Source organism: Macrotis lagotis, chromosome 5 (assembly GCF_037893015.1).
Source record: "Macrotis lagotis isolate mMagLag1 chromosome 5, bilby.v1.9.chrom.fasta, whole genome shotgun sequence".
NCBI lineage: Eukaryota > Metazoa > Chordata > Mammalia > Peramelemorphia > Peramelidae > Macrotis > Macrotis lagotis.
The window spans coordinates 270,208,035-270,235,409 of NC_133662.1; the positions used below are offsets into that span (position 1 = coordinate 270,208,035).

The 27,375-nt window shown below is 58.8% G+C and overlaps 1 protein-coding gene across 4 annotated transcripts in view; it reads right to left on the reverse strand.

Moving 5' to 3' along the window:
• The window catches only part of HDAC4 (histone deacetylase 4), a 164,356-nt gene that overhangs the window by 88,494 nt on the left and 48,487 nt on the right, over nucleotides 1-27,375 (reverse strand). For all 4 annotated transcript variants that reach the window (XM_074189839.1, XM_074189840.1, XM_074189838.1 and 1 more), the window contains one exon: nucleotides 12,706-12,777. In XM_074189839.1, coding sequence (XP_074045940.1) covers nucleotides 12,706-12,777 — 72 coding nt within the window. The remainder of the gene's footprint in view (nucleotides 1-12,705; nucleotides 12,778-27,375) is intronic.

Genomic DNA, 27,375 nt, shown 5'->3' on the forward strand with positions numbered 1-27,375 from the left:
TAGTCGTCATTTCTCAGGGTTTGTTGGATCAAATGAGATAATGTTGGTAAAGTGTTCTGTCTGGTGGCTGGCATATAGTTGGGGCTTAATAAATGTTTATCCCCCCCCCGTCCCCAGACAGACTAGATGTTTCTGTGGTGCACTTTAAGGTTTGCTTTCCAGGTCTGCTGAGCCTCACCAGAACCTGGGAGGAGGTCACCACAGGATTCAGAATTGCCCCCTCCCCCATCCCATCCTTACAAGACCTAGGGTCAGAGGGGAAGCAATTTGCCTAGGGTCCCACAGCTAAAGCCTCGTGGGGGAGCTCCCCTCAGGGAGTTGAGTGGCCAGAGAACTGGGCAGGTGCATCCTGGGAGGTTCTGTTGCCGCAGGCCAGGGTGGTCAGAAGAAAATTCACCTCTCCTGTATCCATGAGATGGACAGCAGGAACAGCCCCTCTGGCCTCAGGTGCAGAACAAAAGAGACCAGGGTACCCACCATGCTCCCTGTGACCCCCCAAACTAGGGGAGAGAGCATTTGCCTGAGGGTCCAGACCTGGGTGTGACCCAAAATATCTGTGAGCTCCCAAGCCTCAGTTTCGTCCATTTAGGAGATGAATGGGACCTCTCAATCAGCAAGCCTACTGGACCAGGCCTGAGACCAACCCCACCTTTCTCTGGCAATCTTCCTAAGAATGATCTGAGCTGCCCTGGGGGGCAGCTTCCAGCCCCCCACCCCCATACCCCATGAAGGCTTGGAGGGCACAATTGGGTGAAAGATGAGCCCCTGATGCTGTCATAAGATCCACTGATAGGGTCAGGAGGCCAATGAATGGGAGACTGGGAGTGGATGGCTTAGAAGAAGGCTGACACCAGAATTGGGAGGGATCTACACACCCCTGGGGTTTGACATCCCAGGGCAAGAAGCCCTTCCACCAGTGTTCCCCCCCCGTCCCCGGACAGCTCCTTGGAGGACTGGAGAGAAGAGAAGGACAGGAGAGAGAGGGGAGGGGGGGATAGGGAGGAGGAGGGCCAGCTAAAATAGGTCTAGCACAGCCAGGCTTGGGAGTCTGAGGGGTAGGACAGCCCCGGTTGCCTGTGCCACTCCCTGCCCCTTCACCACAGACAGAGCTAGAGCTGGCGCCACCCAAAGGAGCCGGGATCCTTCCTAGCAGCCACAGCTAAAGGAGCCAGGCCGGACTGGCGCAGCCTGGAGAGCAGAACGAGGTGGCCTCCCGAGCAGCAGCTCCCCAAGCCTGGAGGCCCCCATGCACTCACTAAGTCAAGGCACATTGCTGGTTTTTGGATGGAGACCCTCCAGAGTTTGTCTATTTGGCAACGTCAGAACAAAATAAAGTAGGAATCATTATTGAAAAAGAAAGATGGTGCAGATCGGAGCTAACTGGCCCACCTGTCACTTTACAAATGGGGAAACTGAGGGCCAAGTTCTGACAGAAGGGTCCTGCTTGCGTCAGCTCCCAGAGGTGCAATGCTTCTATGCTGAGGCCACATTTGAACTTGGTCACTCGGACGTCCAAGCCAGTCATCCCTTCCAGTCCAGCATGCTGCCTTGTGGCACAACAGCTCTCCATCTTTCAAGTTCCTTATCCTTGGAGCTGGCAGGGCCACCGTGGGGAGAGCACCCATGTAGAATCCAGGGCCGTTGGTCAGCCATTGGACTGCGGGGAGGCAAAGTCCGGCCTGGACTTCAGTGTACAGAGAGTCGGGCAGGAATCTCCTGGAGTCCAGATCCGGCTTCAGACGCTTCCGAGCCCTGTACCCCTGGATGTCCCTTCACCCTGTTTGCCTCAGTTTCCTCATCTGTAAAATGAGTGTAGAAGGAAATGACTAGGTCCTCCCCAAATCAGTCTTTAAGAGTTGGATGAACCTGACATGACTCCATCACCACAGAGGAAGGTGGCAGGTCATTGACCAGCAGCGACTCCACCAAGCCTCAGTGTCTTCCTCTGTTCACAGATCCTGGAGGAAAACTCTTCCTGGGCTGTCCGTAAGCGTGCCAGGTGGCGGTCATCCTCAGAGCTTTCTCACTTCACTAGTCAAAGAGAGCAGTCCAGGCTGCCCACCTGCCAGGGCCCCAGGAAGCACCTGCACCTCCTCGGGGAGCACCTGTGCTGGCTTTGGTGGGGGGCAGATGGGTGTTGGAGACACGGGGACATCCTGGCCACTGGTGCTGAGTACTGCCATCCCGGCCAGTGCTTGTCCATTGTGAGGATGGGGTCTCCTTCAAGTCCTTGGGAAACCACAGACCCAGTGTGGCTGTGGGCTGCAGTCTCCATCTGCCCTCAGCCATCCCGGACGATCCCTCGGGGGGGACATGCCTTCCTATCCCACCATCCCTTGGATGCCCAGTACAATCCAATACAAACAGCTCATGGTGTAGACTTGAATTCAGCATGCTGGCACCCTCGTCTCCTTGGCCTGGGCAGCCCCTGGATCTTAGCCGAGCCTGCCCTGATAGCTCCAATTCAGTGTGGCTCCTCCCCCTCCCTCTTTCTTCTTCTTCCTCTTCTTCCTCCTGACTTCACTCTTTCTAAAGACCCCGTCTCTATACCCCTCAAGTTCCACCTTGCGGCTCCCATGTCCCAATGACCACAGAGCCGAGCTGGCATTTGAGGCCCTCTCCAAGCTCCTTCCTCTCCCTTTCTCGGGTTGAGCCTTCCCCTGGTGCTCCAGCTTTGGCTCATCCTGACTTTCTGGGTGTAGGATCCTGAACCCTCCCCAAAACCTGAGTACCTCTGCCCACCAGGAAAGGTTCATGGAGTCACTTACTGGGAGCTACATCCTCTTCCTTCTTTCCTACCCAAGTCATGGGAACTCCTGGACACATCCTGACCCACCACCCATTGCATCCTTTCCTAGTCTCTGGGGCAGCAGTGGTCAAGAAAGGTCTCAGTTTCCTTACCTGGAAAGCTGAAGTTGGGAGAACTTGATGAGTTCACCTCTCCAGTCCTTGGAGCGCTACCGTGAGGGTCCAAGGAAGGACCTTGAGGCCCCGCGGTCCCCTCTAGCTCAGTCACAACACAGGAGATGCTTCAGTCATTTGACAGACCAAAGGTGTCCAGGAGTGACACGTCCCCCGAACTCTGCAATCAGCCCCAAACCAGTTTGTGAACATTACTTTCATCACCAAATGAAGTTGCTGCTTCTGGCCAGTATGGGCAGTGCAGATGCTCATCTGCCTCCACCCAGTGTGGGTAGTGTGGATGCCCATTCACCTCTTTCTCTCCTGGCTTTCACAGGCTGGACACAGAAGCTGAGCTCTGCTCTTTTTCTGTTTCTATCCCCAAAAGAGTTTTCCTCCATTTAGCATAAAAGCTTTGGAAAGATGACAAAGCAGCTTCAGAGGAGGGGGGCAGTCTCCACTCTGGAGAGCAGGCAGCAGGTGTCATCAAAGGGAGGAGGCCCAGCTAAGTGGGAGGACCCTCTGCCGTCTGTCCATCTGCATGGCCAGGATGAAGAGAGTTTGGTGAATTCCCCCAGGGCGGGCTGCTCCATGGTGGTCTTGTCCACCCCACGGCCAGCCCGGGAAGGCAGAGCATCTTCATCCCCAGGCTCAGAGAACCAGGGTTCCAGGCCAGATCTGCATCCTAATCTAGAGCCTGGACTAAAGAGACCCCCAAGGTCATGGAGCTCAACTCTCCAGGCTTGGGGGCCACTGTCCCTCTCCAGGGCCTTCTCACTCCCATATCCTCCCCTTGCTCAAGGCCCCAGGGGAGGGCCAGCAGGGGCTGGGGAAGGGGTCTCTTCTAAACCTTTCAGGGGAAGGGTACGTGAATGCGCTGAAAGGTCACCCAGGGATAAATTATGAACCTGATTCCAAGATGGAAGTCTTTCAGAGGCAGAGAGTCCAGTGGGATGTCTGACCATGTGCTCCCTGGTCCTTTCAGTCACATCCAACCCTTTATGGCCCTCTTGGGGTTTTCCTGGTGGGGATTTTGGGGGTTCTGCCATTTTACAGATGAAACAAAGGCAAACGGTTTTGCCCAGGGTCACACAGGGCTCCAGGTCCAAGTTCTAGGCTCCGTATCCCCCATTCTGGGTTCCTCCAAAGACTTCACACACAGCCCATCATCTCCCTGGGTTCTGCCAAACCCAGGGGTCTATCCCAGAGAGGTGCCAGTGTGAGTCGCTGCTCCCCTGAGGCCGATGCCAGCCCCTAGCACGTGGCTCTCTTCTGAGTTGGAGGTCCTCCGGAGCCGAGTTCAGGGCAAGGAGTTTCATAGCAACCTGTGGACTTCATGCCACACTCTAAGTGATGCCAACAGCTCTGCCAGTCCCCTGGACTTCTGGGAAACAACGTATTCCAGGTGATAATGCTGTCCAACCCAGGGACAGAGGTGGCTTCTCAAGGTGGCTAAGAGCAGGGATGAGTAAAGGTATCCCCCTCCCACTTTGCAGGTGAGTGGTTCTGCTGCTGGGAAGCCCACTGGGTTGCTTTCTGTCAAATGTATCATTTCAAGGACCGGCTCTTGGGATCCCTAGGGGAGCGGGGGGGCGGGGTTCAAGAGAATACGACGGTGGGAAACAAGACATCCATTTCCATCCATCACAGATGCAATCTCGATCCCATCGGCTTCGGCAGACTTCAGAGGCAAGAGGGCCCTTGGCTCAGCTCCTCCTGAGCTCATGCCTCATTTTGCAGTTTGGGAAGGTTGGAGAGTCCGTCACTGCAGAGATTTGAACCCAGGGTCTCATCCCAATCCAACCCTCGTTTTCAGAGCCAGACGCCTTCTTCTCACCTTCCTCTCTCTTTCTGAGTGTCAGATGACAGAAGGGATTCTCCAGAGGGATTCTGGCAGCTCGGCCCACTCCCCAGGGTGGACTGCTGGCCACAACCCCTCCCGGCAGCCCAGGGAAAGCCAGTCTTTTCTCACTCCCCCTCAGCCCTGATCCACCGGCTGGTCGAAGGTTTCCTTCTAAGTCCTATGGCAGTCAGATTCTCCCTCCTTTCTGGCTGGGCCCATTGGTGTCAGTGACCAAAGCCAAGACTGAGGGGCATTGGGGGCTCTCTCTTAAAGACCCAGTCTTGCTCTGATGGCTGGTGCTAGGCTTTGGGGCAATGACTCCGAGTACCTAGGTGCCTTTCAATGCCCAGGGCAAGTCCTTCCCTACTCGGGAGCCAGCTGGGAAGACTGACATCAACTGGTGCCTTCCAGAGGATGGAGAGAAGGGACGTGTGCCCAAGGTCAAATGTCTCAGTCTGAATTCAAATCCTGGCCCAGTCTTTGCTGCCCAACCTATGAAATGCCAATCACCCCGATTCAATGCTATCTGCAACAACGGAACCGTTCTCCTCAAATGGGAGAGGGCACGCTCTACATCCAAAGAACCCAGCCTTGGAACCCCACCCTGGGTAACATCAATAAGCATCGATTAGGTACCAGATGCATTCCAGGCCCTGGGCCAGTCTGTGCTCCATAAATGGGCTTCCAAAATGATAGGTGCATCCCCCCAAAGATTCCCTAAGACTTGCACTAAGACTTCTGGAAAAGAAATGGGAGGAGGGTCTGGAGGCTGGGATCCCCCTCCCACACCCTCTCCTGCAACTTTAGCGTGAGAGGCTCTGCCTCCCTTATCAATGGATCAGCAACGAAGCAGAGCTAAGAGGGGAGAAGCCCTCCCAGGGTCGGACTGAACCAGGCCATCTGGGACAGCTGCTGTCTGCCGCCCCTTCTGGCCCGACCTCTGCCTCCCCTTCTCATTCTTCCAGCCACCCTACCCTGCCTGGCTCTGGGCCTTGGTCCAGGTGGGCTCCCCCAGCTGGCCTTCTGACCCTCTCCTCGCCTCCCTTTCACAGCTCAGGACACCCACCAGAGAAAAATTACCATGAATGGACCTGGCTGTTGGAGCTCAAAGACTCGAGGTCAAGGTCACCTCCTGCAGGGTAGTGTGGGGAGCGAGAAATAGACTAGGGGCACCCTCTAACTGCCAGGCTGGGCCTGGGGTTGGGCATCTTGGTCTGCTTTTGCAGTCTCTCTGACCCTTGGGCTTCCAGGCCAGGGCTGTGCCCATCCTCGGCTCCCAGCTCAAGGACTCATCTAAAGCCAGGAAGGACAGCTCCCAACCTGCCTCTTCCCCCTGGGGGACTTGGGGGGGTCCTCCAGGCTTGGGGGGCCTCAGAGAAGATTGGCCCCCAAGAACAAGTTCTGGGCTCTGCCCCTGGCACCCTAACCTCATGGAAGGAGGGGGGTGCCAGAGTCTCCTAGGATGGGAAGTCCAGGAGGAGGCAGAGATGGGGGGAAGAGGAGAAAATGGGAGAGGGGGAAGGAGGCTGGAGGAGGGAGGGAGGAGGAAAAGAGAGAAGAGAAGAAGGGATGAATAAAGAAGAGGGAGGAGCGAGGGAAGGGGAGGGAGAAGGGGGGACAAAGAGGAGGGAGGGGGGAAGGGGAAAGGGGAACAAAGAGAGAAAGGGAAAGGGAGGGAGAAAGAGAAAAGAAAGGAGAAGGAGCAGGGAGGAGACGGGCGGGGAGGGGGCCTTCCCTACACTCCTCCCAAGCTGGATTCTGCACCAAGATGGACTCTAAGACCGGGGGCAGTTGGGCATCTCCCAAGCCAGCCCCACACAGAGGGCAGCAGGTGCCAGGGAGGGTTCCTCAGCCCCACACACTGACACACACAGACATACACACATACAGACACAGACACAAACACACACACCCTCCCCCCTACCTTGGCCACTCTTTGAACAAAGCTTCTTAGCTTGGCCTGCTCCCCTCCTCCACTCCCCCCCTCCAGGGACCCCGCTCCCAACATTCCTCTCTGTTGCACACCGCCCAGAGGCCCCCACCCCAAGCGCTCACGGGGACTACCAATAGGGAAATCACACAAAGACGCAGTTGGGACAAAAGGTGGCAGTGCCACCCTCCTTGGGGGGCTTCAATCAGAGGCTGGCTGACCCCTTCACTGTGGGACTGGGGCACAGTGGCTTTACCCTTCAAAGTTGGGTGAAGCCAAAGGAAGCTCAGAACCACATAACGCAGACTACCAAACAAAGCAGACAGGATTGCAAAGGAAATCTATTTTAGGGCAATGCAGTGAAGACCCCCAGCTAAGCTTGCTCCGAAGGTGGGCTGGTAAGGGATCTATCCAAGGTGCCCACACAGGTTGCTTCCCCTCCCCAACTCTCCCTGTCCATTCCCTATCCTTCTTGCACCTCTTTTTTTTTAACGGGTTTTGCAAGACAATGGGGTTAAGTGGCTTGTCCAAGGCCACACAGCTAGGTAATTAAGTGTCTGAGGCTGGATTTGAACTCAGGTCCTCCTGACTCCAGGGCTGGTGCTCTATCCACTGCATCACCTAGCTGCCCTCCATTCCCTATCCTTCTTAAAAGCTTCGGGGGTTCCTGGTGCCCAGCTGGGCCTGTGACCTACCTCCCACCCCCTAAGCAGAAAGGGCAGGTTTCCCTTCCAACTCCCTGGACCCACTATTTTCCCTCTCCTTCTAGCATAGCGGGCACCAGTCACTGGGGTGGGTCACACCCAAGACTGGAATGGGTCGTCCCAAGGGGCAGCCTGGTTGGGAAAGGGGGGAGGTGCTAAATAGCAACCTTGGTGAAAAGGTGTTCAAAAGCCCTGGCTCTCATGGAGGCAGCCCCCCCCCCCCCCCCAGCAGTCAGGAGATCTGGAGATCTGGTCCACTTCTGCCCTTTACTCTTTAGACAACTTTGGAAGTCACTGGGCTTCCCGGGACCTCAGTTTCTTCATCTATAGGATGAGTGTTGGACCAGGCAGATGGTCCAGCCGGCCATTCCAAACAGCAGCCAGGACCTATCCTAAGGGGATCAGTGGGATGGTGGGACCGAGGCACCCAACAGGGTAGAGAGTGCAGCTCGCTCTGCTCCCGAGCCCCAATGACTTCTTCCTCCTCCTCCTCCCTCTTCCTCCTCTTCCTCCCTCTGCTCCTCCTCTTCTCTTCCTCCCTCTTCCTCCTCTTCCTCCCTCTTCCTCTGCCATCTCCGGAAAGAGCCGGGAGAGCTTGGGTTGAGCAAGAACTGTGAAGAAAGGCCCAGAAGGAGCGGCTCAGGAACTTGGCTTCCATGACGGGTACCCATGGACTTCCTGGAAATTATAAATAGCCCCTGTGTGTGCGGGAAGCTGTGGGGAGGGGGCTGTGCCACTGAGGCCCAGGGAAAGAAAAGCAGACCCCAAGGAGAAAGAAGGGCTGTGACCAGTGGGAGCTCCCCTCGCTCCCTGGGGTGGGCCCCACTGAGGCTGCCTCGCTGACCCCCAGGGCCCCAAATCAGGGCTGTGGTTAGGACCCATTCTCATCCTGTCCGTGGTCCAGCCCCTCCTACCACATCCTCCTTCATTGATCCTCCCTCTCATTCAATCCCTGAATCAGGCCCCAAGCACAAGAGATGCCCGATAGTAGCAGATGCTGCCTGGCTTCCTGAGGACCCCAGAGGTCACCTAGTGGCCATGAGGCACTGATGTTTGCTCCCCCCCTTGCCTCCTCGTCTAAATGTCCCAGGGCCCCCAGGTTGGCTGGCATTGAGCCAGGAGGGTGGCAAGGCTGGCTCACCGGGTCAGGCGGCCATGACTTCTGGGGTCCAGCCATTGTCCAGGAAATCAGACCTGAGCCCTGCCTCCACCTCCGAGATGCTAAGGATGACCCAAAGTCTCTGAGGAGCCACCCAGGTCATCTTGCCCAGGCCCCAGGATGCCCCCCATCTCTGGCCTTGTCTTGATTTCTTTTTTTTTTCTTTAGTTTTTTGTTTTTTTGCAAGGCAAACGGGGTTAAGTGGCTTGCCCAAGGCCACACAGCTAGGTTATTATTAAGTGTCTGAGGCCTGATTTGAACCCAGGTACTCCTGACTCCAGGGCCGGTGCTTTATCCACTGAGCCATCTAGCCGTCCCCCTGCCTCGATTTCTTTCTCTAGAGAAGGAGGTTGTCCTTCCAGAGAGAGGCCAGGAATTGCCCAAGGTCACTTAGGGTCAGTGCCCAATGGAGTTAAGCCAGGGTCCTCTGGGGAGATCCAAACAACCTATTCCGGAAGAGGCAGAAGAGAAACAAAAGAAGGAAACTGCTCCGGTGGGGAGTGGGCCCTGGGCTGGCTCCCAAGTGAGGAGTGGGCCCCGGGTTGGCTCCCAAGTGGGGAATGGGCCCTGGCAGCTACAAAGATGAGGAAAGGGATCTTGGCTGGAAAGTGGTTGGGGAGGGGCAAGAACAAGCCTGGGAAAGACATGAGCAAATGCTTCTCACCTGGGGTCCGCCCTGTGGTCCAGACCCCCACCCCCAGCCGCCGCTCCCTGGAGGCAGCCCCTCCATGTTTTCTACCAGGTCTGCCGAGCTGAGAGTTGACATCGAGGATGCCCCATAGGGATCCGCCAGGTGCAGAGAACCTGGCTCCATCTGGGCAAGGCCCCTTCCCCTCCCTCCTCGCTCAAGTCACAGGGCAGAGAGAGCAGAGGTGGTCTGGGGGCATCTCACGAACGCAGAAAGCTGAGGGGAGACCACTCCAGGCAAATCTCAATTCTGGCCTCAGAGCCCCCGACCCCTGGCCCAGCCACAACAGCCACAGCGTCTCAGTCACAGAGCTCTGGTCAGATCCTTCGGTCTAAGGCCAGCCCGAGGCACAAAGATCCTCCTGGAACGCCACAACAGTCCGCTCTGGCGCAGTCTCCACAGCCTCAGCCTCAGCCCCATCCCACAGCCAAACAACCAACCTACCAACCCACCAGAGGTGGCGGTGGCAGCAGTGGCGGGCCTCAAATGGCTGCAGGTTGGACCTCACCCGTGACTGGCCTTTAGGAAGCCAGAACAGAGAGCAGCAACCTCTCGCCTCCCCAGGGGGGTTAGCAACCAGGGCTGTCCGCTGGCACCCCCAACAAGACAGGAGCCAAGCCACCCTTGGCCTCCAAGAGCTTCCATTCTGCTCCCAGAAAGATGGGGAGAAGCAGCGGCTATTCTGGGATGAGGAGGGGCTTAAAGAAAGCCTGAGGGAGGGGAGGAGAGGGCTGCTCAGCCCCCCCCCCCCAATGCCTGATGGCAAAGCTGTAGCCCCAGCCTTTGCCCAAGCTGTCTTGACCTGGAAAAGCTGGTGGGGGTAAAAGAAAACTGGAAGACCCCACGAACAGCCAGGCACGTGCCCAAAGCCATCCAAGCCATGCTCCCAACCTTTCCAGGAGAGTCAGGTTTCAGTCTCAATTTCCCTCTGTAGAAAAGGAAGGTGACCAGAGCAGGGGAGAAGGTGGTGAGTGGGGCAGAGGGCTCTAAGCTGAGGTCCAGTCATTGGGCTTGAGAGAAAAATGACGGGGTCTCGGTTCTGCCTAACCTTCTGTCTCCCATCAGACACCTTCCCCAACCTGATTCTGAGCAGCCGCACCAAGCACCTGGGGACCCAGGCCCTGAAAGGAGCCTGCTCTCCAGGGGGCTGGGAGTCCGCTTCTGAAGCTGCTCCAGCATCCCACCCAGGGCCCGGCAGGGCTAGGCCCCTGACCCCTGAAGGGCCCTCAGACACGTGGGGGAGAATGGGACGTGGGTGAGCTGTCTCCCTCCCCGGGGCTGAGAGGAAGAGGGCTGGCCCGGGCCCCAGCTCCAGTCAAAGCATCTCCTTTCAGCCCAAACCACAGGTGTCACAATCGAGTTCCTCACTCGGCGTGACTCGGCATCTGTCGGCTGCCCAGGAGGAAGCGGGTCTGCCTCGGGGTGCCCCCACCCCAACTGGACTGGCTTTCCTCATCGACCCTTTCAGGTGGGCACATGACGTCATGACCTGAGGATCACTCTCCTCCCCTCTGCCGCTGGGAGTGGATGGCCTTCCCATCAGACATCCGAAGTCTGGCCAGACCAGTCAGGGGCTCCTGCCTCTTGTCAGGGGAGGCAAATAGGGAAGCCACCTCTGGTGGGTGGGGGAAGCCTGGACAAGAGGACCCTAACTACCTGCCTCCCAGATCGCTCAGGGCTAGCCAGAGAAGGAAAAAGCAAAGTCCCACACCCAGGGATCAGCAACCATGGAACAGTCATTGCCAATCTTTCAGGGGATCTCCAGGGTCCTGGATATAACACATCACTGCCCTTAAATGCATGTGTGTGGGGGGAACATGCATCTATTAAGTGCCAGCTACATACATCAACGTGGATGCTGCCTGGACATGGTGAAGGAGCCGAAGGGAGTCAGGCAAGTCAGTGCCTCAAAATAGAGTGAGCGGCTGTAATGGGAGAACATCAGTGGCCCTCTGGAGGAAAGGAAACCGGACACTGGGGGGACATCATGGGACCTCCTGGCGCAGCAACCTGCCCTCTCCCCCAACCATGTCATCAGCAACGATGGGAAGGAGCCCTTCAGAGATCTCATCTGAACCCCTAAACCCTGCCCCATCCAGATCCACCATGGTGCCAGGGTCACGGCAGTATCTCCCAAGAAGCCTCACCCTCTCTTCTGCCCGCCCAGGGTGGGCCATCATCTATCACACCTGAAACTATCACAAAAGCTGGAGGGGTCTGCCTGCCTCAGTTTCTCCCCACTTCAGACCCCCCATCCTCCATTCAACCCCAAAGGTGCAATTGTGTCCCATCCTTTCACAGTCAACTCTGGCAGCTCCCTCAACCGCCAGGGTCAAACCCCAAATGATCCTCTGGCCCCCTCATCATCTGCCTGTCCCCATCTCCAGACTCACTGTGCCCATGGCCTGACAGGCGCTCCAGCCTCTTGGCCCAGCTCAAATCCTACCTTTGCAAGGAATCCTTGCCCTCACTGCTACTTCCAGCTTCCCTGTCAGACATGGCCCCAAGGGCAGGCACCGTCTGCCACCTCTGTGAGGACCCCCCACTCAGCATGGTGGGGCCGAGGCCCACAGCGGCCTGGTTTTAATGATGGGAAGAGGTCATCATCTCCTCTACAACTCCCTGGATGGTGGGAGACACGGGAGTTACACCCATGGCCATCACCAGGGTGAGCTGGGGGCTCCAGGAAGAGGGGATGTTGGAGCAGCAGTGGCATCTCAGTGGCATGGGAGGGGAGAAGGTGTCGAAGGACAAAAGGTGAACGGGAGCTACAGCCAGATGGGAGGACAAAGGTGAGTGACAGAAGGAGCAAGGCAGTGTCTGGTGGAGACTCGGGCACAAGCGGGAAGCAGGGAGCGTCTGGGGCAGGCTGAGAATCGTGTCCAGGATGGAAGCAGCTGCCAATCCAATTGTGCTAGACGGAGCATGCACAGACACACTATTCTTTGTAGTGTGCATATATGTGCACACCCATGTGCGTGCACATACACGTGCATACCCCAGCAGGGTCATGTGATTATGGAGGAGATAAGAGCTTCAAGAAACCCAGACCACCCAGTCTGCCCACACCACCCAGATGGCCCAGACTGCCCAGACAGTCCAGATCACCCAGTCTGCTCAGATCACCCAGACCGTCCAGGGCAGGGATGCTAAGGGAGGACAAGAGACAAAGCTCTCCTGGAAGGAAGACTTTGGCATTAAGTCTGGGGGCTCTGACACTCTCAGAGCAGTCTATGCCCCATGGGAAGTCAGGAGAAAGTGAGGAGGTCAGCTGGTTCCGAGGTCTCCAAGCTGGTCAGTGCCTGCATCCCCAGGATCAGCACGGGCCTGCCTTTCCCCAAGTACTAGTGTCTTCTCTCAAAGACAAGAAGACAAAATACACCGCGCTCCCGGCCCCCATCACCAGTGGTCGCCCCACTTGCCCTAGACCTTCTGGCAGCTCCCATCCTTGTGGCGCAGGACAGGGTCAGGGGCACTCACCAGTACTAGGCATGTGGTTTACTCTCGGCGGGTTGAGCAGTTCGACCGGCTGGTCTCGGCCAGAAAGTCCATCTGGAGCAAAGGGAGAAAAAACAAAAAGACAGCACAGTCAGAAGCTGCTGGAGGTCCGGTCCGAGGGAAGCCAGAGACCCCAGAAGCAGGTACCGGGTCAATTCTGAGCATCAAGCCCGGCCGTTCTGGCAGCTGGTAGGGCATAACCAGATCAAGGACTACTTCCCTCCCAGCGTGAAGGGGACCTCTGTCTTCCGCCTGGGCCATCAGTGGTGGCTGGCTCTAAGCGCTAAGTTGTGTCACCCGGCCAAGCTGCTCGCTCAAGACCAGTATAAAAAACCCAACAGTGGAGGCTGAGCCCCCAGCCCAGACTCTCAGCTCTGCCCCTTCCTGGCCCTCAGTTTCCTCCTCTGTAAAATGAAAGGACTGAACTGGGCAGTCTAGATGGCCACTCCTGGCTCTAAATCTCCCACCCTGTGAACTGCCCACTTTCCTGCAGAGAGGGTCTGAGAACAGACACTGCCCTTCACCCCACTTCTCCACGTGACCAATGAAAACATGGTGGTGCTACTTAGAACACCTGACAAGGATGGACACTGGGGCATGAACCCACAGATAAGGTGTGGAAGAAGGCAGGGGATTCCAATGCCAAGCTTAGCTAGGGCCCGCCTAGAGACCCTCCTAGCACTGAATAGAAACAGGGACATATTAACCCCCCAAGACTGCACTAATGGTCACCTTTGCAGGAAGCCTTTGGAAGTCCTCAAGCAAAAAGGGGCTGACCAACCGGTGTGGGGTGGGGGGGGGGGGCTCTGCAGAGTGGATCTCTCAATCAGGCTGGAGCAGACCAGATGCCTCAGAGGCTTCTAGGACCTCTGCTCGGTGAGCGTCTCTGACTACACCATGGGCCACACCAGGCTCAAGCAACCCGGTCCATGAGGTTCATGTCCCAGGACACCCAGGCTGCCCCCACTCCCAAGTAGCCTCAGGAAAGGCCTGGCCTGCCCTCAGAAAAAGCAACACTGGGCTCTGCAAATCGAACCCCTGCTGTTCAGTCCTCGTCCAGTTGGGCCCCCCAATGTGGTCACACCTCCTCTTTAGCTGGAGCAGTCTCTCAGCCAGCAGACATTGTCTGTGGCCTCGGGAACTGCATTTGAGAAGAATGTTCTGACCAGGGGACAGCACAGGGGGAGCTTGGACACTCCGGCGGGGCCTTGGGGACACCTCCAGCCTGGAGAGGTGCTGGCTGCCACCAGGACGGTGGCCCAGTGGAAGAGAATACACCCACCAGACCTGTTTAGGGGACCGGCAGAGAGAGCAGAGTTCAAATCTTGCCTCAATCCAGTGCTGCCCGTGTGAGCCTGGGCAACACCTCACCTCATCTGCAAGAAGATGGGTCTTAATACTGGTAGCTCGGCCTCACAGGTGCCATGAGAGTAGAGGCCCACAATGACAAAGCACTGTGAAGGGCGAGCCTTCCCCTTCGGGCAGCCTTGGCATGGAACCTCCCCCCCCCATAGTCAGCACGAGGTAGGGAGGTGAGCTGGCCGGCAGGGCTCTGAGTAGCATTGGGGGGCTGGGGGGCCTTGTAGACTCAAAGCTGCCTGCCTGTCTTTGCTTCAGATCCAGGGGGTCAGGTAGAACAGAAGATCTCTCCCCATACTTTCTGGGGCCTCTGCCCCTTGCTCTTCCTGCTCCCTAGCTCTGAGGACAAGGCAGGGACTTTCCTGGGAGGAACTGACCCCAGCACACAATTATTGGGCCGTCTCTGTTCCACTGTGACAGACCAGACCTGTCTGGGAGGTGCAGATGGGACTGGCTGGAACCTTGGCTTCCCAGCCAGAGTGGCCAAGCCATCCTTAACAGGGGCCCTGAGTCATCCCTCCCTCCCTCCCTCCCTCCCTCCCTCCGTCTGTCCATCCATCCATCCATCCATCCATCCATCCATCCATCCATCCATCCATCTGGGGAGGGGGGAGCTGAATTGATGCCCTGGAGAGGAGGGGAAGAGCCTAGGCCACAGACCTCAGGGGTCAACCCTCGATTCTCTGCATTCAGACAGTCCATCCCTGGAGAGCCAGTGCCCCAAGAGAGCAATGATTCCTGGGTTATTGGCCACCTATGTCTGCAGAGAATGCTCCCCTGGAGATTTCCATTGGTGAGATTCCCCAATGACCCTGCCCAGAGCCTGGGGTCCAGCTCGGCATGAGGGTTCAAGACAAAGAGACCCACCCCTGAGGTGCAGAGACAAGGGAAGAGCCAAAGGAGGTGCACACAGGACCCCGCCTCCGACAGGTCAGCCCAGGGAGGAATCAATGGAGTAAAGTTATTATGTCATCCCATCAAAGTCATAGAGAGCGCATCGTAAATGCTGGCTCAGTGGGGGTGGACCAACCCAGAGTCAGGAAGACCCCAGTTCAAATGTGACGTCAGACACTTCCAAGTTGTGAGACCCAGGGAAAGGCCTTTCACTCTGTGGGCCTCGGTCCGCTAGAGAAGGAAAGGGCACACCGCCACGCCAGCGTCTTTGCCAAGAAACCCCGCAGATGGCACTGGCACGGTGATGAAAAGCTGGACCCAAGTGAAAAGCATCCGCCTCCCGCCTGGCACCGACGCAAAGAGGCCAGCCCCAGCAGCCTGGTGATAGAGAAAGGATGCCCCCCATCAGACCGGGCGAGGGAACGAATGGAGGCCATGGCCTTCCGGGGAAGAGTCTGCGGCCAAGTGGGAGAACGCAGGGGAACCACCCGAGGTCTCGGTGTCTGAGTGTGGTGGTTGCGGCCATAATGCGGGAAGACCTGAAAAGCTAGGCCCCATTCAGGAGGAGAGAGCACGGTCACGTTTGGGGTGGGGGGTCTGTGCCAGTCCTGCCACCTAGGCCCAGGCGCCAAATGTGACTGGCACATACCAGGGAGAGGGGCAGAGGGAGAGGGGGAGACTCAGCCCCCCGAGAATAAGAAGCCAGCAGCACAGAGCTGCGCACACCTTTTGGGCCAGCCAGCCGCCACCGAGTCAAGAGGGAAGGAGGGAGACAAGGCCCGGGTCCGCAGAGCGGCTCTTTGGAGGTGGGGGGCTGGGCGGAGCTCCGGGGGCTCCAGGGCACGGGGGCGGCCAGGCACGGCATCAACAGGGCCCAGCCTCGCTCGTGCCAACGGACATGATCACTCCGAGAATTGCGGGGTGAGGCTGGCGACACCCCGGCTTGCCGCCCTGGCCTCCCGAGGCGCACCCCACGCCACATGCTCAGGCTGCGCAGGAACTCCCGGAGGGGCGCCCCTCGGCCCGCCACACGCCTCGGTCTCCCCGGTTCTCTCTAGTACTCCGTCTCCTGGCAGAGTGCCAGCCCGGGCAGGGCGGGGGCCCGGGGACACGGCCCTTCGGGCAGAGGGGCGGCTCCAGGGGGCGTGTCCGCCGGTGGGGGCGGGGCTGCCTTGGGGGGCGTGCCTGCCTGTGGGGGCGGGGCCTCCTGTAGGGGGCGTGTCCGCCTTTGGGGGCGTATCCCCTGTGGGGGTCTTGTCTGACTGGGGGGCGTGCCTGCCTGTGGAGGCGTGTCCGCCTGTGGGGGCGGGGCCTCCTGTAGGGGGCGTGTCTGCCTGTGGGGGCGTGTTCGCCTTTGGGGGCGGATCCTCTGTGGGGGGCGTGTCTGACTGGGGGGCGTGCCTGCCCGTGGAGGCGTGTCCGCCTGTGGGGGCGTGTCCGGCAGTGAGGGCGGGGCTGCCCTGGGGGCGGGGCCTCCTGTAGGGGGCGTATCCCCTGTGGGGGGCGTGTCTGACTGGGGGGGCGTGCCTGCCTGTGGAGGCGTGTCCGCCTGTGGGGGCGTGTCCGGCAGTGAGGGCGGGGCTGCCCGTGGGGGCGGGGCCGCCCGTGGGGGCGGGGCCTCCCGTGGGGGCGGGGCCTCCCGTAGGGGGCGTGTCCTCTGTGGGGGGCGTGTCTGACTGGGGGGCGTGACTGCCTGTGGAGGCGTGTCCGCCTGTGGGGGCGTGTCCGGCAGTGAGGGCGGGGCTGCCCGTGGGGGCGGGGCCTCCCGTAGGGGGCGTGCCCGCCTTGGGGGCGTATCCCCTGTGGGGGCGGGGCCCCCTGTGGGGGGCGCAGGCCCGGCCCCTCCGCGCATCTCCCCCCCCACGCTCCCTCCCGACACTTCCTGCGGCCTGGGAGCCCCGCTGACCCGGATGGAAGGCCCCCCCCCGGGTCAGGGGTCAGCCGGGCGGACCTGTGGCGCCTAATAGATGCGCAATGAGGGTCGCCCGCTGCGGGGGACGGGGGACGGGGGGCGCAACGTCCGGGGAACCCATCAGTCCCCCCCAACTCCTCCGGGCGCGCCCCCTCCCCACCGCGGGGGCCCGCCCCCACCTGCACACTCAGCCCCCCAAAACTCAGGCACACACATTGGGGGCCCCAGGAAGCGAGGCTCCAGGCCCCGCCCCGCATGCCGCCCCCTCCCCTCCCCTCCCCCTCCGCGAGCCCCCCGGCCCCGAGTCTGGGCCCCCGCAGGCCTCGCGGAACCCCCAAAGCCCCACCAATCCCTGGGGAAGCCAGCACGGGGTCGGGGGCACGGGGGGCGCTGGCCCGGTGGGGGCTCCCCCAGCGGCCGCCCCCGTGCCTCGGGGCCCCTCCCGCCCTGCACCCCCGGGCACCCGCGGGCAGTCCGGCTCCGCAGACCTCCCTCCTCTGCCCTCCATCCTGACCACGACCCAGAGGGCGCGGGGCCTCGGCCACGCGCGTCTGCCGGGGTCTGCCCGCACCCCAGCACCGAGGTGGGGGGCCGCCCCGCCAGCCCGGGCCCCTCCGCTCCCTGCGGGGCCACAGCGGAAGGCTGGGGTCGGCCTGACCGGAGCGTGGCGGCCCCGGGACTCCGTCCGGCTCTGACACAGCAGGAAACTGAGGCAGGGTGCCCACCGCCGTGCCCGGGCGACCCCTGCCCGACAACAAGGGCCCCCCAGGGCCCGGGCCTCGGGGGCTCGTGAGGACAGAGCCGGCTGCCCCCCGTCCTTGGGGTCCCACTGGCCGGGAGCACAGTGCATACTTCTACTCAACCCAATGAGCATTTATTAAGGACCGGCTGTATGCCCGTCTCGGGGGGAAAGAGCCTCCAGGGAGAAGCAGGCACGGAGGGGGCAGGAGGCCGGGCGGGCCGGGCCGCGGACCAAACGGCCGGAGGGGCAGAGCTCCAGTCTGGCCTCAGCTATCCCGACTCGCTGTGTGACCTTGGGCAAGTCTTTCACCCTGACGGCCTGGCATCTGGGGCCGGCTCCGGAGGAGGCTGAGGGGGATGACTGGCACGGCCCCGCAGCCCCCCACTCCCAGGCAATTCAGGAGCATGCCGCGGGAGTGCCCCTGCCGGCGGGCTCTTCTTCAAGAAGGAACCCAATGCCGCGAGGGGCAGAGGCCCAGAAGCCACCAGCCCGGCCCAAAGGAGCTCGGGGGTCCCGGAGCCCCCCGTCGTCGTGCCCGTAGACCCCGGGGACGTCCACGCTCGGGACCGAGGGGGAGGAGGCCTGCCTCGGGGCCCACGGCCCCCAGAATGCGGGAAAGACCAGAGCGCTCTCCCCCAGGGAGGAGCGCGGCCCGAGTCGCTCGCTGGCACTCAGCCTGGCAGGGAATCCACTTCCACACAATCGGCCCAAGCTTGATCCCATCATTCCAACACTCTGGAGAACCCCCACCCGGGTTCTTTCCTGGGGAGACCCCGGGCCCGGCCCAGGGTCCCCTGTGGGGGCTTCGAGAACAACAGCGAGCCAGTGGGCTCTGCCCGCCGACCCACCCTTCTGCAAGGCGACCAGCCTGCCTCTCCCTACACCCTACGGCGTCTCTGCCAACACGGGTCATTGGCCCACGGAGGAGGGCACCCCGAAGACTGAGGCCCAGAGGGGCCAAGGAGAGCTGCAGAGACCCGCCGTCCAGCCCTCCCCCCGATGTATGGACGGGCTGAGGACACAAGGGAAGCGTCCCAGAGTCCTCAGGAAACTGAGGCAGGAGGGACGAGATGGCAGAACGCACGGCGGGCTAGACGGGCCTCGGTTCTTCCTGACGCTGCTGTGGTGCCCGCGGCCATCCGTGTGGGATTCAAACCAAGGCCAAGAGGTGAAGGCGTCTCTGCCGGGAGGTGGGTGCCCGTCTCCCACCTGCCTCTTCCACCCTCCCCGCAGAAGCCCCGGGGCTCGGGGACCAGGAGGGCACACCCAAAGAAAGACTGCAAAAGAGCGGAAACCAAAGGAGGGTGGGTTCCTCCAGCTCCAGGAACCTCAGACTTTGATTCCAAACCTCCCATCTTAGAGGAGGGAGCCGAGGCCCACAGGGATGAGGTGACGTGGACGGAGGCAGTAGAGGATTAGAACTCGGGGCCTGGCTTTCTCCCCCCAGCCTCCCCATCTACTTTCCCTGGGTCAAAAACGGGGAGAATGCGGCCCTGGAACAGGTCCTGAAAACAAGGGAGAGGCTCTTCAGAGAGGTGGCAAGGGCAGCAGGGGTGGCAGGGGCAGCCCGCGGGGTCCTGGCTCATCTGCCTGGCAGAGGGCTGGGCAGCCACTGGGCTCTCCACAAGGGAGTGGGAGCAGCCTCAACAGCTGGGGGGCTGATCCAGCTCTGTGGAAACTGGAGGGGCTGGGACAGAAGCCAGCACTGGGGAGGGGGCTGCCAGAACAGAGAGGCGGCAGGCCATGATTTCGCCTTCCCTCCCTCCCTCGCCCCTTCCTGGGGCCCGGGTCTCTGCCGGGGCTCCAGCCCGCCCATCTCCTCCCCCAACACTGCTATTTTCCCACTGCTGTGCCTTTGCAAGGTGCTGGCTCAGGCCGGGCCGCACGGTGCACACATGATCCTGGTAGGGCACATGCGAACTCCCAGGCGCCGTCACTTCCCGCCTTCATGTGTGAGAGAACAAATGACCCACAACCTGCACACTGCCAAACAGGGTGGGGCTCTTCTGCCACAAGGCTCCTCTGGCACGGGCACCCACCCCTGACACATACACACATCACACACACAAATAGACACAGGTTTCCCAATACACGCACATCCCACATGTCACACACACCTCACACATAAGCATACACGCGGCCATATCCCCACGAGCACCCCCCACACACATGCACACCCCAGCCACACAGAACAGACCCCACCGTGTCCCTCGGTCTCTGGTCCACAACTTTCCGGCCTCTTGGCTGCAGAGACGACTCTGCCTCAGTGGCCGCATTCATGAACTGCCGGGGCTCACAAGGCCGCCTTAGCTCTGCTCCCCTGGCTCACCTGCGCCTCTGGACCACAGTGGTGGCAAGCCCAGACCCTCGCCCCAGCGGGTAGAGACGTCCAAGGAAGAACGGATCCCCAACTCCCCGATTCCAAGCTAACATAGATGACCACGCAGGAAGAACAGACGGAGTCGGGTCGGCCAACGGCCGCTGGTCTCCCCCTGCCCTCCGGGAGCCCGGGGCACCATCACCCCTCGAGGAGAAGCACACAAGGAGCCATTCAAGACAGCCTGGAAAATGCCCAAGCTTCTGGGCAGCACGGGAAAGCTTCCTGCTTCGACCTCAGAGAGCCCACAGCTGGGCTCCCCCATTGGGAAAAAGCCCCCTCCCGGTCTGCCCACAGTCCATGGCCCGGAGCGACCGGACAAGGCCGCCCGGTCGGGTCCGAGTCCTGCTAGTGGCCGTCGGGGGTGGCGCAGGGAGAGCAGCCGGAGGGAGGGTCTGGCCTGGAGGCGGCCACAGCGGCAGAGCGTGCTGGGCGAGCCAGATGTCCTCACCTCTAATCACAACTCCCAGTGGCAGTGTCCACCTGCTTCCATGACGGACACCCCCAAACAAGGTATAGGTGTGTTCACCAAGACGAAAATGCAGGCCAGCCCCTTCCATGCCCCCCCCCAAGGCTCAGAACACCATTCTTGGTAAAGGTCAGCAGTCCTCCGAAAGCAGACTGCCACACTGGTGGGGAACCCAAAGTCACGCCAGCCCTGGGCAAGAAAGGCCGGTGACTCAAGTCCATCATCCCAGGGCGACAAGGCCACGGCGGAGGAGGTGGAACGGCTCGGTCAGCGGCCAGTCCCAGCAGCACTGGCGGGCCAGCTGGGGCTGGGGGGGGGCAGGGGGGAGGAAGGCAGGACTCCCGCGCAGAGGCGGGGAGATGCCACCAGCCCCGGTGGCTCTGCCAGCAGAGCCCCGCCATCCCCGCTCAGAACCAATGCAAACGGGTTCAGCAGCCAACGGGAGCCCCCCCACTGCCCAGACTCTTTCCCTTGTTTTGTCTCCAGATATAAACAAAGGGGGGACGGTCCCCAGTCCTGGCCCACAGTTCCCCGAGGCACTCCCCAGATCCGCCCTTACCTCCGACCCATGCTCCAGGATTGCCAGCTGCCAGCCTTCTGCCCTCCCTCCAACGGCAGCTGCTAGAGTGGCAAACCCATTCTGCTCACGGGAGGGAGGGCGGGAGCGGAGCTGGAGTGAATCAGGAGCAACTGTTCCTGATAATCCTCTGCGAGAGAGAGAGATCAATTCCCAGGAAAACAAATCATGCTGCTGGCGGTTGGCGGAGTGGCGGCGGTGGCAGCGGCGGCGGCGGGGTGGCAGCAGCATGCACCTTGAACCGGCTCATGCTATAAATAGAAATCAAGGAGCAGACTGCCATTGGCCCCCCTGCCCACCTCCTCCCTCCCTCCCGCCCCGCCTCCCGCCTGCCAGGCCTGTCAGTTGGAAGCAGGAGACCTGGGGAAACCACTTCTGTGCCGGCCTACCTTCCTCCTGCAAGCACAGGCAGAGTCCCCAGCACTCACACCGAGAGTGAGCACAGAGCACAGGGAAGGAGGGCCTGGAGAAGTCATGGAGGCAGCTGGAGAAAAGTCCCAACCCTCGGCCAATGTCTGCTCCCCCAGAATCTGGTCCTTCATCAGCATGATCGTCATCTTTCTTGTTTCCCCAGCCCTCTTCCGTGGTGGCTCCCACTGGCACGAGCACTGGTCGATGGCAGAGCCGGACGAGTAGCAATGCTTGGGGCTCTTTCCATCTTTGCCCACTTCTTTGGTCTCTCCCCTCACCCCTGACTGAAGTCAGGGTCCAGAAGGGCAAAAGATTAATGAGAGCATCTGATTTGTTCAATATGGTGACTGGTTTTTACGGGGGGGGGGGGTCTTTTATAATCTTTTCTAAAATATTCCTCGTTCTGGTCAGCTAGGTGGTGCAGTAGATAGAGCACCGGCCCTGGAGTCAGGAGGACCTGAGTTCAAATCCAGCCTCAGGCACATAATATCTGTCTAGTTGTGTGATCATTGGCAAAACACTTAATCCCATTGCATTAAATAACAAATAAAAAAATTCCTTGTTCTAATGTACAGGATGGTTCTCTGGGAAGGGAAAGTCTATGGGGGAATTCTAGGAGATTACAAATGAGATAGCAATGAAAATCTATTCTCAAAAAAAAAAAGTTGAAAAGAGATATGGCCTTCTTAGTGTTCCCGCTGGGCCAGTCCAAACAAGTGGGCACTATCCTCAGGCTGATAAAGTTGGCTCCAGCATAGGAAGCCAAGGACATGCCCCTGAACTCCACATAGAGAAGGTAGCTTCTCTTGGCTATGAATGACATTCCCAAGCCAGGGGTCAGCAAGGGAGCCAAGTTGCCTGTGTCACTCTGCAGGAACTTATAGACAGCTAGCTCCAGGTTCTCTTCCCCTCATGGTGAGGGCACTCCAAGAACCATCTCCATCTTCCATACTTAGCCCAGTCCCGCTGACTTCATTAATTCCATGGCAATCCCCCAAGACTTGGGGAGATGAGGTAGTGGGGCCACCATTCCAGGCTTCTCCTAGCTATTCTGTGAAATGAGGGTCTGAAGGTATTGAAGAACAGTTTGAGGCAGGCAGAGGAGGAAGCAGGGCTGCATGCAGAGTTTACATAGCTGTGGGGGCCAGAAGCCCACCCCACTCCAGGATCACTGGAGTCTGAAGGACTGAGGCCCACCAAGTGACGAATTCATTAGTTTTGATACTGGGAAGCTTTAAATAAACTGAGGTAGAAGATCCAGAAATAGATGGAGGGTCAGCTCCTCAGAGAAGGATGCCAAAGTCTAAACCAAAGGCAAACCAAATGACTAGTGAGTTAAGGGCAAGCTCATGGCAAGGGGAGCCCATTTGAGGTCAAAGTCAGATCCAAGTTGAACTGTCTTTTGATGGTCTCTGGCTCCAGAACCTAGTTCAGTAATGGCCCTCCCCAGGTCTGCCTCGATTCATCAAAAGTCCATCTGATACAGTCTGGAGAGTCCCCCAACTGCTTCATGCTTTGACAGGGGGGATGGACAACAATGACCATCTGTCTTTGATACATTGCTGGTCCTATCTGCCTGCCATGACTGTGAATCCTTGGCCAAAAACACAAGTCCTAATATCAGCCCTTTGGGCAGAGTAAAATATTGTTTCAGAATTCCCCTTAGATTCCTCTGGTTTACGTGGACACTGTGGTCAAAGCTGGAAGACACTTGGGAGGGCAGAGTGGGGAAGGGGCAGTGCTGTCCAAAAAGATGATGACAACAGGACAAATGAAAGGAAAGTTTCCCAAGAGATGCGATCTCCTGAGTGCTTCACACAACTGTTCACTTTCCCTGTTCGGCCGAGGAAGAGACCGAACTTCGAAGAGATGAAGGTGAAGGCCACAGTTTCCAGGTGATTTGTCTTAAGGCTCTTCCCTCAATCACCTAAATGGCATAAGCCTGTGGTTTCCTTCTGTCCCCAGAGTTCATTTTCTGAGGCCATCAGAATCTCTTTTGTCTCCACTCCACAAACACAATCCCAAACCAAGGGGGGTGAGCAAGTCCCAGCAAAGACTCAAGGAGGTTCCCCCCAAAGGGACACCAGACTCCACAGCCCCAAATAGGGATCCCCGACTGTCCAACCCAGATGACAGTCACCAAGAGCAGAGACTGGCAGGAAAAATCCTGAGCATAAGAATGATCCCAATGGGCAGGAGAGGAGGCCTGGAGTCCAAAGGGTCTGGGAGCATCTGGGCTAGCCTGGAAAAGGACACCCTTTCACCAAGTCAAGCCAAGCTGTAGCCAGAAGGAACTGAGAACAGAACATCAAAGCCCTTTGCCAGTGGGGAAGAACAGACCAGAGCAGACCATCCCTCCTACCCCCCAGCACTACTGGTCACAGCCCTGACCACCTCAACGCCATCTCCCTCCCCTCTTTTCCAACCTCCTGGCCCAGCCGTAGTTCAGCCGAGATGTGCATTGTATTACCTTACCCTGACTTCTCAAACTGTGGAGCTTATCTCCACCTATCCAGACTTCCTCCCTCCCTCCTTCCTCCTTCCCTGCCTCCTTCCTCCCTTCCTTCTTCTTTCCATCCACCCATCCATCCACCTATTGTCCACCCGTCCATCCACCTGTCTGTCCATCTACCTAATCTAACTTTCTCTCTCTTTGTTTCTTGCTTTATAATTACTTTTATTAAATGAGGGAAATGCCCACACTGAAGCCACTGGGTACAATATAGAGGCTGTTTCCCCCTCTCCCCCAAATCTGGATTGTACCCAACCTAACCATCTTAACCATGACTCTAATGATCAATGAATGATATAATTTCATGCACTGATTCTTTTGAGAACACCCCATGCTGCCCCCTCTCTCTGCCTCACTTATGTCCAAAGCCAGAAGGAATAGGATTCTCTCAGGAAGTTGGCTAAGACCCCAGACCCATCAGCAGCCAGTCCAGGGCTCTTCCCAAGCTTTCCCTTCCTTTGTGTGAAGTCCAGTTTCTAGTAGTGATGTCCCACTTCACTCCAAAGAATCAAATCTCTCAAGACCCTGGGCAGGAGCCAGGCACCCTGACTGAGTTTACGGGGCAGGGCCTTCATTTTTTGAGGACAGTTAAGTGACTTGCCCAAGGTCATACGAGTAGCAAATAGCAAAGAGCATTCCACTCAGATTCTCTATCAACACTCATTCCTCTGTACCACAGAAGATAATGAAGAATAAAATAAACTCGGGGATGAAGAAGGCTGCACCAATGAAGAAGCCCAAACAAACAACAAGCAAAAACTTCATTATCTGACCTACCAGAAATTCCAGGATACCCCAAGGCCTCGGTTCCAAGGCCCAGGCTCTGATTCAGTGCAGTTCACAACATCAAACCCCTGGAATTCAGACCCCACCTGATGTCCTCAGGCTGGATGATTCAAAAGGTCTCCTTTACAGACCCAATGCAGAGGAGGCTTCTTCTTTGCCCCCCAATAGTTCTCAGAAGCCTTGGCTGGAGCCAGAACCAACCACAACAGTCTTTGGTGTCTGGTCCAAGCTCTCTCCGAAGCAGCTTGGGCATCTAGCCTCGCATCTCTGCAGCACTGCCTCCAGAATCTCAGGTCAGGGGGTCTGCCCTGGGAGCTTCCACCTGCCCACCCACCAAATGAGTGCAATTCACTTCAAAGAACCATCCAGGCCTCGATTTCCCCCTCTGACAAAGCAGGGAGGCTGGTCAGATGGTCTCTGAGGCAGAGTGGATGTGGCCTACAGAAAAGGCCTCCCCCGACAAAGTGCTCGCTGCTGACCCTGGCCTGGCCCCCTCTCTCTGCCAGCTTCTTCCTCCTCACACTGGCTCTCTGTTTGTTTTCCCCAAAGTGCAGTCTGTGCAGTGGAGTCCAGACCCAATTCTAAAGGTTATCCTGCTGACATTTACTGAGGACTCCAGCTGTCTCCCCAGAGCCGCGAAGCAAGGGTCAAACGCAAGGATTTCTAAAGAGCTACAGCCCTCTTTGAGAAGATTTGCTGTGGTTCAGCCCAGCCTCTGGAGCCTGGTGGCAGGCAGCTCCCGCCCCATTACCTGGTTCTGAACAGGAAGAGATAGGTGTAACCCCCGCCCCAGGAGCTCCAGAGAAGGGGTTGGGACCACCTGCTTCTAGTCTTGGTGCCTGTGGGCTCCTGAGCCATCGAGGAAAGGGTGGGGAAGAGGAGGACCCGGGGACTGGGTCATGGGCAGACTGGGGGGTAGCGGGTGCCCAGGAAGGAGTTGGGAGCAGTGCCTTCAGGGATGCCAATGAGAAGCACAGGTTCCTCGGGCAGGTCAGGAGAGAGATAAAAGAAAAGGGACGAGGAAACAAACATGCGGGGGGGGGGGTTCCCACGCCGGGCGAGACGTGGAAATGACAGACTGGTGAAGGGGTAAAGAAGCTCAGGATGCACCATGGGCAGAAATCCGGGGGAAGGGAGCAGCTCCATTTGGAATCTTGGGTGGGCCCCGGCCAGAAGCTGGCAGAGACTCTTGGGTCCCCCAAGCAGCCAAGAACAGAGGAGGGAAGAGGGCCATGGGGAAAACCGGGAAGAGGGCCAGGGGGAGGATGGGGGGCCCCTCCAAAGGGCCCAGGAGCTCAAAACTCAAACCTGGACCAGGAGCCAGAACAGGAGTAGGGGCCACCTTGTCCTTGTCCCTCCATTTACAGTAGGAGAAACTGAGGCCCAGGAACCAGAGGGGACCTGGCCATTGTCACTCTCTCCCCCTGTCCAGGAAAGGGGCACTGAAGCCCTGCCTTCCCCTGACCAGGTAGTGGGTCAGTCTGCACCTGGGAAGCAGCCCACCAAAGAGGGGGCACAGATTCACCTCCCTGCTACCTGACCTATGACTGCCACAGGGCATCTGTATCAGAGAAAAGGGGCAGAGGAGGGGAGGCAGGCCCAGGACCACCAAGGGATGAGGGGAGTGGGGAAAGGGACTCTTCAAGGTGGGGGAGGGCACTGGGACCGGGATCCAGTTCCATCAGGGGCAGAATCCTTTCATCGGCAGCACCTCTGGCACCAGGAGCACACTTGGTCCTCCAAGGGCTTCTTTGGGCTCGGCTAGCTTCTGGCTCCCCCCACCCCAGGCATGCCCGTCAGACCAAAGCTCAGCAGAGGTGTGCCTTAGCCAGCTGTGCCCCCTGGACGGCAGTGCCCACACAACCCACGGAGAGGTAACTGCTGCGGCCAAGCATCGGGAGGCCTTGGCACATCCAGTTCATGGGAACCCATGGTGGTCTGGCTGTTTCCCGTTGCCAGCATCTCAGACACCTGAGTAGGTTTTTCACCCAGAGGAGGCAGAAGGGGGAAGACGAGTAGAACAAGGATCACCAAGGCCAGGTCCCTGGCACTAGGACTCTTGAACCCCTAAAGGCACCTGCCACGGGGCCAGACCTCCCTCCTTCACACTCCCCTCAGTGTAAGAGGGCATCGAGGACCCTGCACCATGGGTAGTCAGGCCTCCTGGGGGGGCAGGGGGCCCTGACAGCCTTCACCGGGGCAGTGGCCTCAGGGGTCCAACTCAAAGTCTACTGGGAAAAGGCAGATTGATCTTTCCTCAAAACAAATATGGGAGCTGGGCGAGCGGCCAGCCCCCAGGGAGGAGGGTGCTTCCAGGTCAGCGGTCCCAGCCAAGGGGCACACAGGCAGCTCCTGTGGGGAGACTCTCCCCCCTTTTGAAATCCAGACACTGGTGGGTCCAGTCAGCTCAGGTGGGACACCAAGAGAAGCCTCCACCAGGGGAGCCAAGGGGAGACCCCAGGATCCAAAGCAGCAGCACATACACACACATGCTCACATGCAGGTACACACAAGCATGCAAGCACACAACACCCATGCATACACAAGCATATACACATGCACACATACATACACACATTTGCATGCAGAGGCCAGGCATGTGGAGCACCTTAA